At 36.2% G+C, this 14,219-nt stretch overlaps 3 protein-coding genes across 3 annotated transcripts; 1 reads left to right on the top strand and 2 right to left on the bottom strand.

Moving 5' to 3' along the window:
* Nucleotides 1-4,588: 4,588 nt before the first annotated feature.
* On the bottom strand, nt 4,589-5,782 carry LOC143722629 (uncharacterized). The gene is made up of 4 exons (XM_077214031.1): nt 5,748-5,782; nt 5,554-5,623; nt 4,930-5,056; nt 4,589-4,840 (listed from the first exon to the last, which is right to left on the bottom strand). Exons 2-4 carry the CDS (start codon nt 5,597-5,599, stop codon nt 4,621-4,623), a joined length of 393 nt encoding a protein of 130 aa, XP_077070146.1. The 5' UTR covers nt 5,600-5,623; nt 5,748-5,782; the 3' UTR covers nt 4,589-4,620.
* A 2,160-nt stretch (nt 5,783-7,942) lies between these two features.
* On the bottom strand, nt 7,943-9,079 carry LOC143722628 (uncharacterized). The gene is made up of 4 exons (XM_077214029.1): nt 8,982-9,079; nt 8,788-8,857; nt 8,374-8,500; nt 7,943-8,284 (listed from the first exon to the last, which is right to left on the bottom strand). The coding sequence occupies exons 2-4, from the start codon at nt 8,831-8,833 to the stop codon at nt 8,065-8,067; spliced, it is 393 nt and encodes a 130-aa protein (XP_077070144.1). The 5' UTR covers nt 8,834-8,857; nt 8,982-9,079; the 3' UTR covers nt 7,943-8,064.
* Nucleotides 9,080-10,170: 1,091 nt separating this feature from the next.
* Nucleotides 10,171-13,542, top strand: rbm8a (RNA binding motif protein 8A). The gene is made up of 6 exons (XM_077214592.1): nt 10,171-10,308; nt 10,784-10,843; nt 10,923-11,000; nt 11,311-11,447; nt 12,847-12,983; nt 13,141-13,542. The coding sequence occupies exons 1-6, from the start codon at nt 10,242-10,244 to the stop codon at nt 13,184-13,186; spliced, it is 525 nt and encodes a 174-aa protein (XP_077070707.1). The 5' UTR covers nt 10,171-10,241; the 3' UTR covers nt 13,187-13,542.
* The last annotated feature ends 677 nt before the right edge of the window (nt 13,543-14,219 follow it).

Genomic DNA, 14,219 nt, shown 5'->3' with positions numbered 1-14,219 from the left:
CTCACTGGGGTGCGTCAAACTTGCGTTATGCTTTTCTTTTTTTTTGCCACCGTTAATGGGCTGACCTCAACTTAATGAAAGAATGGTCATCTAATTGCTAAGCGTTTGCCTTAGAAAATTGCATGGCTTTACAGCATAAGTTAAGTTGAATAACTTTGTTTCAAAAAAAAATGTATTCAATTGGAAATGGCCTCGTGATCTGATTCTAACCTGTATCCGATTTTGCTCTATATGTATTCGAAAGCACTGTAGACTATATAAAATGGTATGGAAATGAAATAAAATCCTGTTAAACTGTATGCTAAACTACTACATTATTAAATCAATTACTTTATAACTATGGGGGAAATATGTATTTCGGTAGATTTGAGTCATACTGTAAGTCCCTGCATTTATTAAACATTGCTCTTACAGTAAAGTAATCATGTTTACCACTTGTATTATTATCATGGATATCAGTATATTTAAGTAGATTTCTACAGATTTAAGTAGTTCCAGTACAATGGTATTATAACAAAATATTGTCAGTGACACCAAAATGCTATCCCATAATCATAATCTTGTCGATCAGGAAAAATAAACATTTGAAATCTCACAGTGTAAATAAACCCTGATTTATGCGTGTGCAATAGGTGAAAGTTAAATTTACTTGCATGACCATGTGTAAAAATTCAAAACAATTGCAGGTTAATTATTATTATGCGATTGCAAGATCACCTAAAATGGCACTAAAACCACCAAACTAAAGAGTTTTACTAAAACACACTGAAGACGATCTACACGGCTATTGAGTTCAGTATAGTACATCAAGTTTAATTTGTGTGCCACTGCTCCTTTTAGCCAAAAAAATGGCCTTTGGTTTCTAAGGAGGCCATTGTATCTCCTCCATCGCCTAGCAACTATCACCAAGGCCAGCGCTTCATTGTTGCTGAGGCAAAGCGCTGCATGCACTGCATTATCTGTCTACAGATTCATCTGTGTGCTTTCATTACTCGCTATTTCACTAAAATGCACTTGATGTTCAGGCATGTCAAAAACATATGCATGCATAAATAATGATAAAAAAAACAATAGGTCAGTTCAAATGCACAGGTGTGCATTGAGAAAAGCTCTTTAATGAACACGCTAGCCTATAGTACAGATGAACTTATATACACTGGTAACAGAGGGCGGGACTTTTACGCTGAAAAGATTGTCAAGTAAATGTTTCTGACGTCATTTTTACACAATATCCTTGAATAGCACCTGTGTTCAGGGGGGTTAGGGGGGGGGGGGGGGTTGTCCGTCTGTCAGCTTTGAGTAAAAAACATAACCCATGTCTGCAAAACCTAGCCATTAGTATATCCACCGCTGACCAGAGACGCAGAGCTTTCCTTGCACCCGGGGCCCTTCGCGTTTGAAGAGACGAGACTCCTCAGGAACCTCAGATTCTGGACCATTGGTCCTACAGTCTTTCCAAAGCAAACCTGTAGTTTTGTTCCCCAATTTTCAGCTAAATCATCTTGGAGTTTGTATCAGTACTCCATTCATCTGGCCTCTGTTTTATTTTCAAGTGCGCGCCGAGACTCCAATTATCAGCGGGAGGCTTATTTTTCTGCTTTTTCTTTTTTCTTTTCCTATTTTTCTTTCTTTTTTCATCAAAGGCAAGCCCTTTCGACTATAAACTGATTCTTTTTAGAGACACACAATGGCAGTTCGTGGTGAGTACCAAGTGTTTTATTTTATGTCATGTTGTTGTGATGTGAGAATAGTGACTTGCAGAATGTACGCTTTGTTTGAGATCAATTTTACATTTGAATTCATCCGTTTTTGATGCATGCTTTTAGGTCACCAGCAAGGAAGGATATGTGTTTTTCAGAACATACGGACCAATTTAAGGTGGAGTTTTCCAGAGTCTATCACTTATTTTAATATCAAGCTATCATCCGTCAGGAATTTACATGAATGTCCTTATACATCATTCTGGTAAGTTTTTATCAATTTGGAGGAAAATACTATCACTGTTAGAAGAAAAGATTCCATAGTATAGAATCTTAAAGGCTTCTGTCAGGTGGTTCATGGAATAATTTTATGGATTTAATTTTGATTCAGTAATTTTGTTTTAAATTTTAATTACATTTTATGAATTAAGAAGCTTGTAAACATACTTTATCACTATAAAAAAATGAAATAACCTGTTAAACATTTAAGTATTTTGCAATAATTGAAGCCATTTAGAACCTTTTTGGCATAAGGTGTTCTTTAAAATTGAGTCAAGAACCCTAGGGTTCTATGTAAAACCCATTAAACCTTTTTTTCTAAGGATTTAACTACAATTTGAGACACTGAACATCACATTTTACTTATAATGTTTAAAAAAACTCATTTGCTTTATTCAGCATTGTCAATTGAACTCTGACAATTGGCATTTGAGATTGAATTTCAAAGAGAGATGTTGATACAAAAATGTGCTTTATGAAGGCTGACATGCGGGCGTGAAAAGCTCGCTGTTTACTTATCTCGCTGTACAAGGAGAAGGTCAGCGCGGACTAACAGTGTGTTCCTCACGCCTGTGTGACCTTCTGACAGAATATCACATGGTGCTGGTGATGTGAGCTGACAGTGGCCAAATTATTGCTTCAAAATGAGTTAAAGGGATAGTTCGCATAAAAATGAAAATTTTGTCATCATTTACTCACCCTTGAACACAAAAGAAGATATTTTGAAGAATGTTGGTAACTAGACAGTTGGCAACACCCATTGACTTCCATAGTATGTTTTTCTTACTATGGAAGTCAATGGCTACCGTTACCAACATTCTTTAGAATACTTCTTTTGTGTTCAACAGAAGAAAGAAACTAATACAGGTTTGGAACAATTTGAGGGTAAGTAATGACAACATTTTAATTTTTTGGGTAAACTATCCCTTTTAAAATCCTGACAGATGTATCAAAAAACATTTGCCCCACCATAGCAATCTTTGGGGAACCAAAAATCTGGTCTCAGTTTAATTCCAAACAACTGGATGTTCTATCTTTTACCTCCTTGTTAGCTAGGCACCGTATTCTGCTCCGCTGGACATCTAATAAGTCAAAAACCTCCCAATGGCTAGTGGATACCATGTTTTTTCTAAAACTGGAAAAAGTAAGATTTCTTCAGTAAATAGCATCCCATTATAGCTTACTTTAATTCTCTTAAAACCCTACCTCCTGGTTAATACATGATTTTGTTTATATTGTATTAAATATGTATGTATATGTATATTTATATGTATTGTATATTACCTACTTGTATTACTATCATTTTCTATAATTCGTATTTTCCTATTACCTATTATTTATTTATTTATTTATTTATTATTTATTTCTCCTCTGATGTGTATTTTCTTTGGATTGGTTCTTTGGTCTTAATGTAAAAAAAACAAAAAGTGTCAATAACTTGTAATAATCTATTGTGTTGTAATAACATTTGGTTGAATAAAAAAGTTTGAACATAAAAAAACATTGATTTGTGCTGAGATGGGATAGTGACTGCAGGCCAAGTGTTACAATCACAGACATAAGGTGCAAATAAAATCACGACTGGTGAGTTTGAACATGAATTTCTCTCAAGAATCATGTTTTGTAAGCTCTGATATCTCTAATGCACTAATGCATGCCTCTTTTTGTTGATATTATTTAATGCTTTTTTTGGCGATAAAACCAGCTTCTAATGTGGTTCGTCGTCTGAGTTTTGAGTACGTCTGAGTAGTTTTGATGAAGTCTATTGCAGTGTGGAAGACTAGTGATTTTGTTGTTTTTATCTAAGAAGACAACAAGTCATAGTCTACCTCACGGCTCTATGATGAATGTCTTCAATGCACACAGAAAATAAGCAGAGTTTATTTATTTACACTGCCCTCTGCTGCCAAACCAAATGACTGCCATGAACTGAGGATATTCATTTGGAAATAAATTTACCTAGATTGCATTGAGTGGTTATTCACATCTCTGTGAATGTGCATTAGGTTTTATGCAGAATAGCTGAATTAGTGTTTCTGTCATTTTATTTTCTTACTTCGAGGCATCTGTTTCCTGCCATCAAATATTGTTCTTTGGTCAAATCAAGAAAAGAACTGGTTAGAGAAAATGGCAATACTTATTGTATTGTTCTCATTCTTTGTCATGTCTTGGCATTGGATGTGAACGTGAGATTCAACTAGATAAATGAAAGTGACAAGAAATTTGTAAGAATGTAAAATATGTACATAATATATATATATATTTTTTTTTTTTTTATAAAATGTGGTCACTCATCCAAAAACACTTGCCCTCAATGCATAAATCAATATTATATAGATGACAAAACATAAATTAATTGAAAAAATACATACACACATTGTTACTAAGAAAAGAAATATGTGCCTATTACAGTTATAAGGCTGTTTCTTGGAAACAATATCAGGAAAATGAAACACAAGCCCTAAAAATAAAATGTCTACTTAATTTAATATATGTGTGATGTGCTTGGAAAAAACACACAGTTTGCGTGCAAATGGAAGGAGGAGATAGCATTATGACTTTTAAATTCCTTTTTTATTATTTTAAATATACATAAAGAGACCAAAACGGAAGAAAACTAAGCAATGGTGATTCTGTGGGTTTACTGGGGCGGCAGGATTGCTTTGGTCTTCTCAGCCACAAACTTGAGGACGTCTTCAACGTGGGTCTGGACCATGCCGGCCAGCGGGGCGACCTGAGCCTGGACGGAGGCGGCCAGAGGCTTGATGTGGTCTTCAATGTTGCTGGAGAGGGGCTTCAGCTGCTCCTGGAGCTTCTCAACCATGGGCTGGAACTGGGCTCTGCCCTGCTCGAGGTAAGCGCTGCAACACAAACCAAAGAGAATTCTCAATTGGATCGTAATTCTGTTGATCATTTAAATCCACAGTTGAGATTATAATGATTTACTTACTTTGCCTTGCTGGCCAGCTCAGGGCCCTCAACGTTCTTCAGATTGTCCACGAGGTCCTGGAAATACTTGGCGATAGCGTCCAGCTCAGCAGGAGCGTCCCTCTTAACCAGAGACACGGACTCAGAGCCTGCACATCAACAGAGATGGTTGATCAATACACTCTTACATATTGAATGGCATTACTCTCAAGTGCTCAAGCTAAATCAGGTGAAAGACACTATGGCTTTTACTGTAGGCCTACGTTTCAACAGGACACTTTACAGAGTAAAGATAAAATATCCCCCACACACCTACATTCGTAAAAATAAAGGTTTGAAAAGGGTTTTTTACTCGCAGTAATGCAATATAAGGACCATTTTGGGTTCCTCAAAGAACCTTTCTGTGAATAGTTCTCAAAATAACCATTTTCTCTTAGTGTGAAGAATATTTTAATAATCTAAAGCCTTTTCCACTATTTAGAACCTATTGTGCAATGGGAAAGATTCCATGGATTTTAAATGTTCTTTATGGAACCAAGAAGATCCTTTATTTTTAAGAGTTTAGATTAACTGACTTGCCATATTGCATACACAAAATACAACATATCTTGAAAGCATCACAAGTTAGCATGATTTAAAGTCTCACCAATGGCCAGAGCAACAACAAGGACGGCGATGAGGGAGAAGTTCATGGTTGCAGGTTGGGTGAGAGTTGCCTGAACAGACAGAGATAATGATTCATTTCAGTTTCTAGTCAGACTTCTCCTCTTAAATTTCAACCGAAATTAAGAATCAACAGCAGAGCTCGACATGACGAGTATAATGTAGATGAAATCTTACCTTACGTCCAGGGGTTCTTAGAACTGATGGTGTGTTCTCCAATGAGCCGTGGGTTTTTATAGTCCCAGGACAAGTTCAAAGGGTGACCAGTGCTGATGAAATCATCTATACACTGAACCTTTATGCTTTACCTGACACTGAAGTGATCCAATCAAAGTTCAACAGTAATCTGTGTTTGTGCTTAATTAGTGCATTTTTGTGGAGTTTCAGTCATCTGATAATGTGATCAGTGCAGCGCTTCTGTACGTGCAGAAATAGTTCAGGGCTTATTTATAGAGTGAAATAAAGTAATCAATGTTTTTGTGTGTGCGAGCACTGAAAATACTGTTTTGGAATTTGATTTAAATAAATGTACACCCTCCCCAACTTGCTTGTGGGGTGATTTCAGTGACAGTGGGATGATGTGAATGTGTGTTCTATTTAGTTTTTTGTATGAGCTATATATGTTCATCAGCTTTGACTTAAATGTACTTGTACCTCTTGGGGTTTTTAATTTATTTTATTGTGAAACTGTCTCGTTACTGTGTTGTATGTATAAAATATATTAATGCAGTAAAATTAGGATGAAAGCAGACCTTAGTGACACTGGCAAACCTTTAATTATTTCCATGAAATGCTGTTTCTTTTAATCTTTGTCATTTGATATTAGACTATAAGAACAAAGGTGTAGTTAAGCTAACTTAAAATGGCAAAAATCTAAATAACATTTGTTTTCTATCAAATTATTTGCAATAGGCGTATTGTATTAGAATTGGAAAGTGTGTAATTACCTTTTCTGTTTTTTATATTAGCCTATAGCTAAAAAAAATGCTTTTTGATTTTACAAAATGATTTGACTATGCTCTAAAATATAAACTGCAAAAACCTGTTCTTAATCATAATTTAGAGTCAGGAACACACCCATTCTTACAATGGTGTTCTGAGGGATTTTAGAGTGTTGCTATGCAGTTGCTATGGTGTTCTGAATCCAGCTGCATAAACAAGGCCATTATGTTAAGACAGTTATTATGTTATAGTGTAAGTTCACCCAAAAATTATAATTCTGTCATTAATTACTCACCCTCATGTCGTGCCAAACCAGTAGGACGTTTGTTCATCTTCGGAACACAAATGAAGATCTTTTCAGAAAGATTTATGTCCCTCTATTGACAGCTATACGCATGCAACCACTTTGGTGCTTCAAAACCTTCATAAAAAGATCGTGAAAAATAACCCATGTGAAGTGAGCGGTTTAGTCCCAATTTTCTGAAGAGACTCGATCGCTTTATATGATGAACAGATTTAATTTATGCTTTTATTCACATATAAACATTCAGCAACTCCTACATCAGTTGTGGTAAACAGAAGCACAAGCATGTTCACTTGACGTTTGAGAACCAATGAGGTAAACTCTTGTGTTATGCAGCACGTTTGAGCTTCAGCAAGAACCAATGAGGTTCATTCTCGTGTTGCACAGCACGTTTGAGCTTCAGCAAGAACCAATGAGGTTTATTCTTGTGTTACGCAGCATGTCTGAGCTTCATATCGATTAGTTTTACGATCTCTTTATAAACTTTTTGAAGCATCAAAGTAGTTGTGTAGCTAACAGAGGGACAGAAGTATCTCAGATTTCATCAAAAAGATCTTCATTTGTGTTCTGTAGATGAATGAAAGTCTTACAGATTTGGAACGACATGAGGGTGAGTAATTAATGACAGAATTTGAATTTTTGGGTGAACTATCCCTTTAAGAGCTACTATGACCAATAGCAGTTAGTTGGGGTGAGCCTTTTTACTTTTTGGTATTAAATTAGACCAATACGCTTTTTTTATATAACAGACTTTAAAACGTTATGAACAGTCTTAAAGAAACAAATTATATGATGACTAACTTAAGATTAGTCATGGTTTATGCAACTGGTCCCTGGATAATTGCTTATACTGGACAAATCAAAAGAACCCACCAAAAGTCCTTATGGTCCACCATTGTAAAGGCTATATGTTTTTTAACAGCTTTATCATCCAACAGGCCAAAAAGTGTTACATTTAATGTGAGAAATTTGAATAACCAGCCAGCACAGCGTGGTCACTTTTTAATTGTTTTTATTATTTCAAACATGCCAGCATACATGAAGAGAGCATTCCCTGCATTTTAGGGAAGCCCTAAAAACAAAATGGCTACTTCATTTAATACATGTGAGATGTGCACGGAAGAAACACATTTTGTGAGAAAATAGAAGGAGGAGATAGCATTGTGACCTTTAAATCCCTTTTATTATTTTAAATATACATAAAGAGACCAAAACGGAAGAAAACTAAGCAATGGTGATTCTGTGGGTTTACTGGGGCGGCAGGATTGCTTTGGTCTTCTCAGCCACAAACTTGAGGACGTCTTCAACGTGGGTCTGGACCATGCCGGCCAGCGGGGCGACCTGAGCCTGGACGGAGGCGGCCAGAGGCTTGATGTGGTCTTCAATGTTGCTGGAGAGGGGCTTCAGCTGCTCCTGGAGCTTCTCAACCATGGGCTGGAACTGGGCTCTGCCCTGCTCGAGGTAAGCGCTGCAACACAAACCAAAGAGAATTCTCAATTGGATCGTAATTCTGTTGATCATTTAAATCCACAGTTGAGATTATAATGATGTACTTACTTTGCCTTGCTGGCCAGCTCAGGGCCCTCAACGTTCTTCAGATTGTCCACGAGCTCCTGGAAATACTTGGCGATAGCGTCCAGCTCAGCAGGAGCGTCTCTCTTAACCAGAGACACGGACTCAGAGCCTGCACATCAACAGAGATGGTTGATCAATACACTCTTACATATTGAATGGCATTACTCTCAAGTGCTCAAGCTAAATCAGGTGAAAGGAGGCTTTTACTGTATGTTTCTACAGGACAGGACACTTTGTTATGTTAAGTACTTTAGAGAGTAAAGATAAAATATCCATCACACACACACTGATATAGTTTGTCTATTTAACCCCTAGACTAACTGAGTTGCCATATTGCATACACAAAATACAACATATGTTGAGAGCATCACAAGTTAACATGATTAAAAGTCTCACCAATGGCCAGAGCAACAACAAGGACGGAGATGAGGGAGAAGTTCATGGTTGCAGGTTGGGTGAGAGTTGCCTGAACAGACAGAGATAATGATTCATTTCAGTTTCTAGTCAGACTTCTCCTCTTAAATTTCAACAGAAATTAAGAATCAACAGCAGAGCTCGACATGACGAGTATAATGTAGATGAAATCTTACCTTACGTCCAGGGGTTCTTAGACCTGATGGTGTGTTCTCCAATGAGCCGTGGGTTTTTATAGTCCCAGGACAAGTTCAAAGGGTGACCAGTGCTGATGAAATCATCTATACACTGAACCTTTATGCTTTACCTGACACTGAAGTGATCCAATCAAAGTTCAACAGTAATCTCTTTTACTCTTTGTGCTCAAATGATGCATTTTTGTGGTGTTTCAAATCACATAATCACTTTTACATGAAAGTCTATATTTATCATTGTATGTATGGATTGTCTTTATTTTTCAGTCTAATGCCCCAAACATGAATGAATGTTACCATTGTGGAGTCTTGAGATTTTATCCTAAAACCTTCTGAGCTTGTATTTACCTCTTATGCTTTGACTTACACGTCAACACAGACCAGCTCAGCTGTTATTCTATCACAAACTGATTAGGTTTATCTAAGACTGTGGAGTGGGAAATATATCTACGTCAGGTATTCTTGGTTATCTTGACCCCCTTTGTCATATAAAGTGACTATTGGAGTCCGACGTTAGAAACAAGCGCTGAACTTCACACTTGAAGAAGTGGGCATTGTTTGAACTAGATTTATAGTCATTTCATGACTTAATTAATACTTTACCAGTTTGTTGTCATCAGGATTGTTTAAAATGTGTTAAAGTACACATTTGTACATAAATGATGATCATAAACAATTTAACTGAATTAATGTTTTTATAATTTTGGCTAAATAAAAAGTGACAGTAGCCTAATAGAGACTCACTAAATAAAGATGACCTCAACACGTCATGTTTTTTTTGTGCTGTACAATGTTAATTATTTATGTACTTTATGTTTTATTTTTTAATAAAACGTTTAATTCCTGACCTATTTATTTTATTCTTATCCTTATTGTTATTTATATTGGGTTGTGTAGGCCTGACTTTACAGACGGAGTTTAGATTAAACCAGGATTAGGCCTTTGTTAAATTAGGATATTTAAGTAGTGCCTTAGCTAGGACATTAAAAATGTGCCTTAGAAAAAACATTACTGGTGTGCATATTTTAAGATGTCAGTGCTTTTTCAGTTAAAACACCTCAAGCATTTTAGTCTGGGACTAAACCTCGTCTGTAAATAAAATTCAGAGACGTTCCTCCAAAACAACAGATGGCGAAGTAGTCGAACATCATGTGACGCAAAGAAGACGAACAAGACGTGTGTCGCAGTGAGTATTCTGCGCATGCTCGAAGTCGCACTCTCGCTCACTCACACGCAGGCATCATGGCGGACGTACTGGATCTTCATGAAGCGGGGGGTGAAGACTTTCCTATGGACGAGGATGGTGACGGTGCAGTGGTTTTTTATATTCAAACAGTCCATACACATATTTATTTTTTTAAATGATAAAAAATCACCTGTTTATTAGTGCTGAATGTGTGTAATACCCGTGTTTCCCTCCGACGGGCCTCTCAGATTAGCACCCGTGCTAATAGTTGGCTAATTCAAACGAATCGCGCGGTATACTGATTCTACTTATTTTGTCTCCTTGTTTTGGTTTTAGTTTTTATAAGTTTTACTTGTTTTTATGTTTATCATTGCCAAAAGGGCATTGGATGGGCGTTAAGAATACACGCACAGATGTATAGATTCATCACAGCGTTTGTGATGTTAAAAAGACAGTATTCATGGCAATTTTCTATTAGTTTATTATTATTATTTCGTTCATAATGTTTATATAGTTATCTTCAAAAATGTCCACGCCGTTGTTATTATTTTTGAGTACATTGTAAGAGTCATTCTTTTTCCTTTTGTTCACCTTACAGAGAGCATTCACAAGTTAAAAGAGAAAGCCAAGAAGAGGAAGGGTCGTGGGTTTGGATCAGGTAAGTCACCTCATCTCTAATCCTGTGTGTTTGCATGGTAATTAATCGTACTAATGATGTTTGGTGCTTTATTTCACAGAGGAAGGAGCGAGATCCCGAGTCAGAGAGGACTATGACACAGTAGAACAGGATGGAGATGAGCCTGGCCCACAGAGATGTAAGTGGAACTCACAGAACTGTAAATTACATGCAAGTGTAATTTGCAAATCACAGAATATCATGTATATATATGTATATTTGTTGTTAATGTTGTATATGAGCATCTGAGATCTCTATGCCTGTAAATTCTTCTTTCAACATATTGGACTGTATAAAAAATGCATTAGAATTTCTATCATGAGGTCACATATGTCAAGGAAAAGCTGGTTTAACCGTAGTTGACAAAATTTAGCCCAGTTATCTTGGTTGCAACTTTTATCGCTTGCAGATTTTGAAAAAATTTTAACGTGTTTTTTTTTTCACTTTAGCCGTTGAAGGATGGATTCTGTTTGTGACTGGTGTACACGAGGAGGCGACGGAAGAGGATGTCCACGACAAGTTTGCAGAGTTTGGAGAAATCAAGAACTTGCATCTAAATTTGGACAGAAGAACTGGTTACCTTAAGGTTAGTTTGCCGGGGTGTTTTTAAATTTACGGTTCAGAAAAATATATGCAAATGTGTGTAAAGTTTACTGAACCTTTTTTTTTTTTCACTAACTATGAATGACTGCTTGAGTATGTTTCTAAATATATATGAATGAGACTGAGTGAGGTATCTAAATAGATATGTACAAAATGTATATAATATAAAGTTGACGGTGCAGTCTTTTGTGGTGAAGTCAGTTTTGGATTGGTTTTATTGGCTAAGGAAGGCTATTCTCTCTGTATTTGCGCTGAAATAGTTTTCTTTTCTTTTTGTACCCATATTCGAGGAATTGTTGAATCAGACAAGTGTTTTTGATTTCGTCCACCAGATGGCAGTGTTTTTAACAGAGCACAGAATCTGATTCTTTTTGTCTCAAATTGATGACCATATTTTGACAGGGTTTAATATGATCTTACTGCTTTCTTGTGCTTAAAGGGATAGTTCACCTGAAAATTCTGTGAATACTACTCGCCCTCATATCGTTCCAAACCCATATGACTTTTGTTCATCTTCAGAACACGAATAAAGATCTTTTTAAAGAAATCTGAGAGCTTTCTCTCCCTCCATTGACAGCTACACAACTACCACTTTGACGCTTCAGAAAGTTCATAAAGAGATCGTAAAACTAATCATATGAATGGTTTATTCGAATATTTCTGAAGAGAAATCCGGTTGCCTTACATGTCGTTCAGACGTCCTCTTGGGCGGTCGTTGGCCAATGAAAGCTGCGATGGAGTCTAGACCTTCTGCCATTAGTCTGAACGTCTGGCTACTACTTCACATGTGACTAGCGATGTGCATCTTCAATGTGATGTGCATTCACTTAAAAAGTGAATTCCCTTTCCACCAGTTTAATCTTTTTTTTTTTCTTTTTTTTTTTTATGTGCACATGTGAAACAGTTCTTTGGTCAATGCACCAGCTATCAGTCATCTAATATGGTGTATTATGTTAAAAAAAAAAACCTTTTAAAACAATTTCTGCTGTGGTGTCTTGGTCCTTTTAGTTGTGCTCTGTGTAGCTGTTTTTGATCACAAGATGCTCAAAATGCAGTTTTTTTGGGTGTGATTTTGAACATTTTGACCCGGTTGCATTTCATTTGTTTTCATAAATTGTATTTAATGTTAATTAAATTGTCTGTCGGCAATTGAGAAACGCATATTGGTGGATCCTCACATTTGTCACTGTTTATTTGCTTGAAGTTTTTTTTCCAGGTTAAGCTGACACATGTTAATGCACAAAATGTTTAGTTTGGCCTGTTTGAATGTGAAAGTCAGTCGTGGAACCAGGCAATCAATGGGGAATTATCCTTTTGAGAGGGCTTCATATGTTGTTTGAAAAATTATCTTGGCAAATAATGAGGCTTGTTTTTTTAAATAGGGCTATGCATTGGTGGAGTATGAAACTTACAAAGAAGCCCAGGCTGCGATGGAAGGCCTGAATGGACAAGATCTTATGGGGCAACCAATCAGCGTTGACTGGGGCTTTGTAAGGGGACCCCCTAAGAGCAAGAGGAGGTGAGTCAGTATCTTATGCTGTTAAACTAGATTTATATACTCTGACCGTTTCACTCGCTCAAATAATCTTAATTTGTAGTGGAGTTTGTCTTCTATAGCATTTAATGATCGAGGTTGACGTATAACATGACTAATGTACCAATGTGTTTTCCTCTAGGGGTGGAAGGCGGCGCAGCAGGAGCCCTGACAGACGGAGACGTTGATTTTTCCTATATGAAACTCCATTGACTTTTTTCCAGCCATTGAGGCATTATATATTTCTTGACCGATTGGAGTATTTGTATTTCTTTAAGGATTTTAGTGTTGTTTTTGAAGGAGGAGGTGGTTTTTGTCTTAATTGTTAGTTATTCGGCAACTGTCTGTAGGTCTTTTGTTGAAGAATGACAGACGTTACTGAAGCATACATGTTAAAGCTGTTGGTATTTCCATAGCTTTTTTTCTTTTTTGTAAAAAGTGGCTGTACACTTTAAAATGTATGTAGATTGACATGTCATTTCCTCATTGAAACCTGTTATGAGTAGTGATTTGTATACTTCCAATAAATTAATTTGGATTAAAATGTTTGAGACCATTTGAGTTTTTACAGTTTTTACTTAGAATTTACAAGTTTAAACAAATGCATTACTAAAATAGTATAAATGCAAAAACTAACTGGCATTACACTATGCCAAATTTTGTGTAAATTTCTATCCTTGAGTTGCTTTTGAGGTTGTTTTTTACACTACCGATATGTTTAAATTTGGTAATGTCTTTAATGTGGGCCAAATTATTCAATTCAAATTACAATTTTATTTAAAATATTTTCATCTGATTCCTCTCACTGTACTTAGACCCCGTTTTTATCAAATAGATCAAAATAGTACTTTTTTTGTAGTATTCACACAAATTATAAAAAAAAAATTAGATACATTTTTACCTAGTTTTGAATAACCATATTTTTTTATTAAAAGCAATTGTCATCAGAATTTGCATTTAACCAGCAAAGCAATGTCATATCTGTTAGGAAATGTTTTTAACCACTTGCAGTTTTCCACAGAAATTATAGGTGTTAATTTATGACTTCTGAGGTCATGCTGGATGAACATGTGAAATTGACTAGACAACATGCTGATGACATTTTTCCAGCATCAGCAAATTACGTCATGACTAAGACGGTCACCCTTAAATAAAGTTGTTGCTTATTGCTTTGTCACAGGTCCGATTTGCTTTAATAGGCTCCTCGAACCGATGCCCATC

Source organism: Siphateles boraxobius, unplaced genomic scaffold, assembly GCF_051911475.1.
Source record: "Siphateles boraxobius isolate OS27281-9 unplaced genomic scaffold, OSU_SipBor_1 68, whole genome shotgun sequence".
NCBI classification, from domain to species: domain Eukaryota; kingdom Metazoa; phylum Chordata; class Actinopteri; order Cypriniformes; family Leuciscidae; genus Siphateles; species Siphateles boraxobius.
Note: the sequence above shows the minus strand (reverse complement) of the source record. Positions and strands in the feature narration are given on the sequence as shown.

Bases quoted from the DNA above. Each gene is read 5' to 3' on its own strand.
- LOC143722628 (XM_077214029.1), bottom strand. From the start codon at position 8,833: ATGAACTTCTCCCTCATCTCCGTCCTTGTTGTTGCTCTGGCCATTG. The intron at 8,501-8,787 runs GTGAGACTTTTA...GTTGATGTGCAG, and splicing joins TGTTGTTGCTCTGGCCATTG to GCTCTGAGTCCGTGTCTCTG. The intron at 8,285-8,373 runs GTAAGTACATCA...TTTGTGTTGCAG, and splicing joins GAGCTGGCCAGCAAGGCAAA to CGCTTACCTCGAGCAGGGCA.
- LOC143722629 (XM_077214031.1), bottom strand. From the start codon at position 5,599: ATGAACTTCTCCCTCATCGCCGTCCTTGTTGTTGCTCTGGCCATTG. The intron at 5,057-5,553 runs GTGAGACTTTAA...GTTGATGTGCAG, and splicing joins TGTTGTTGCTCTGGCCATTG to GCTCTGAGTCCGTGTCTCTG. The intron at 4,841-4,929 runs GTAAGTAAATCA...TTTGTGTTGCAG, and splicing joins GAGCTGGCCAGCAAGGCAAA to CGCTTACCTCGAGCAGGGCA.
- rbm8a (XM_077214592.1), top strand. From the start codon at position 10,242: ATGGCGGACGTACTGGATCTTCATGAAGCGGGGGGTGAAGACTTTCCT. The intron at 10,844-10,922 runs GTAAGTCACCTC...TTTATTTCACAG, and splicing joins GGGTCGTGGGTTTGGATCAG to AGGAAGGAGCGAGATCCCGA. The intron at 11,448-12,846 runs GTTAGTTTGCCG...TTTTTTAAATAG, and splicing joins GAAGAACTGGTTACCTTAAG to GGCTATGCATTGGTGGAGTA.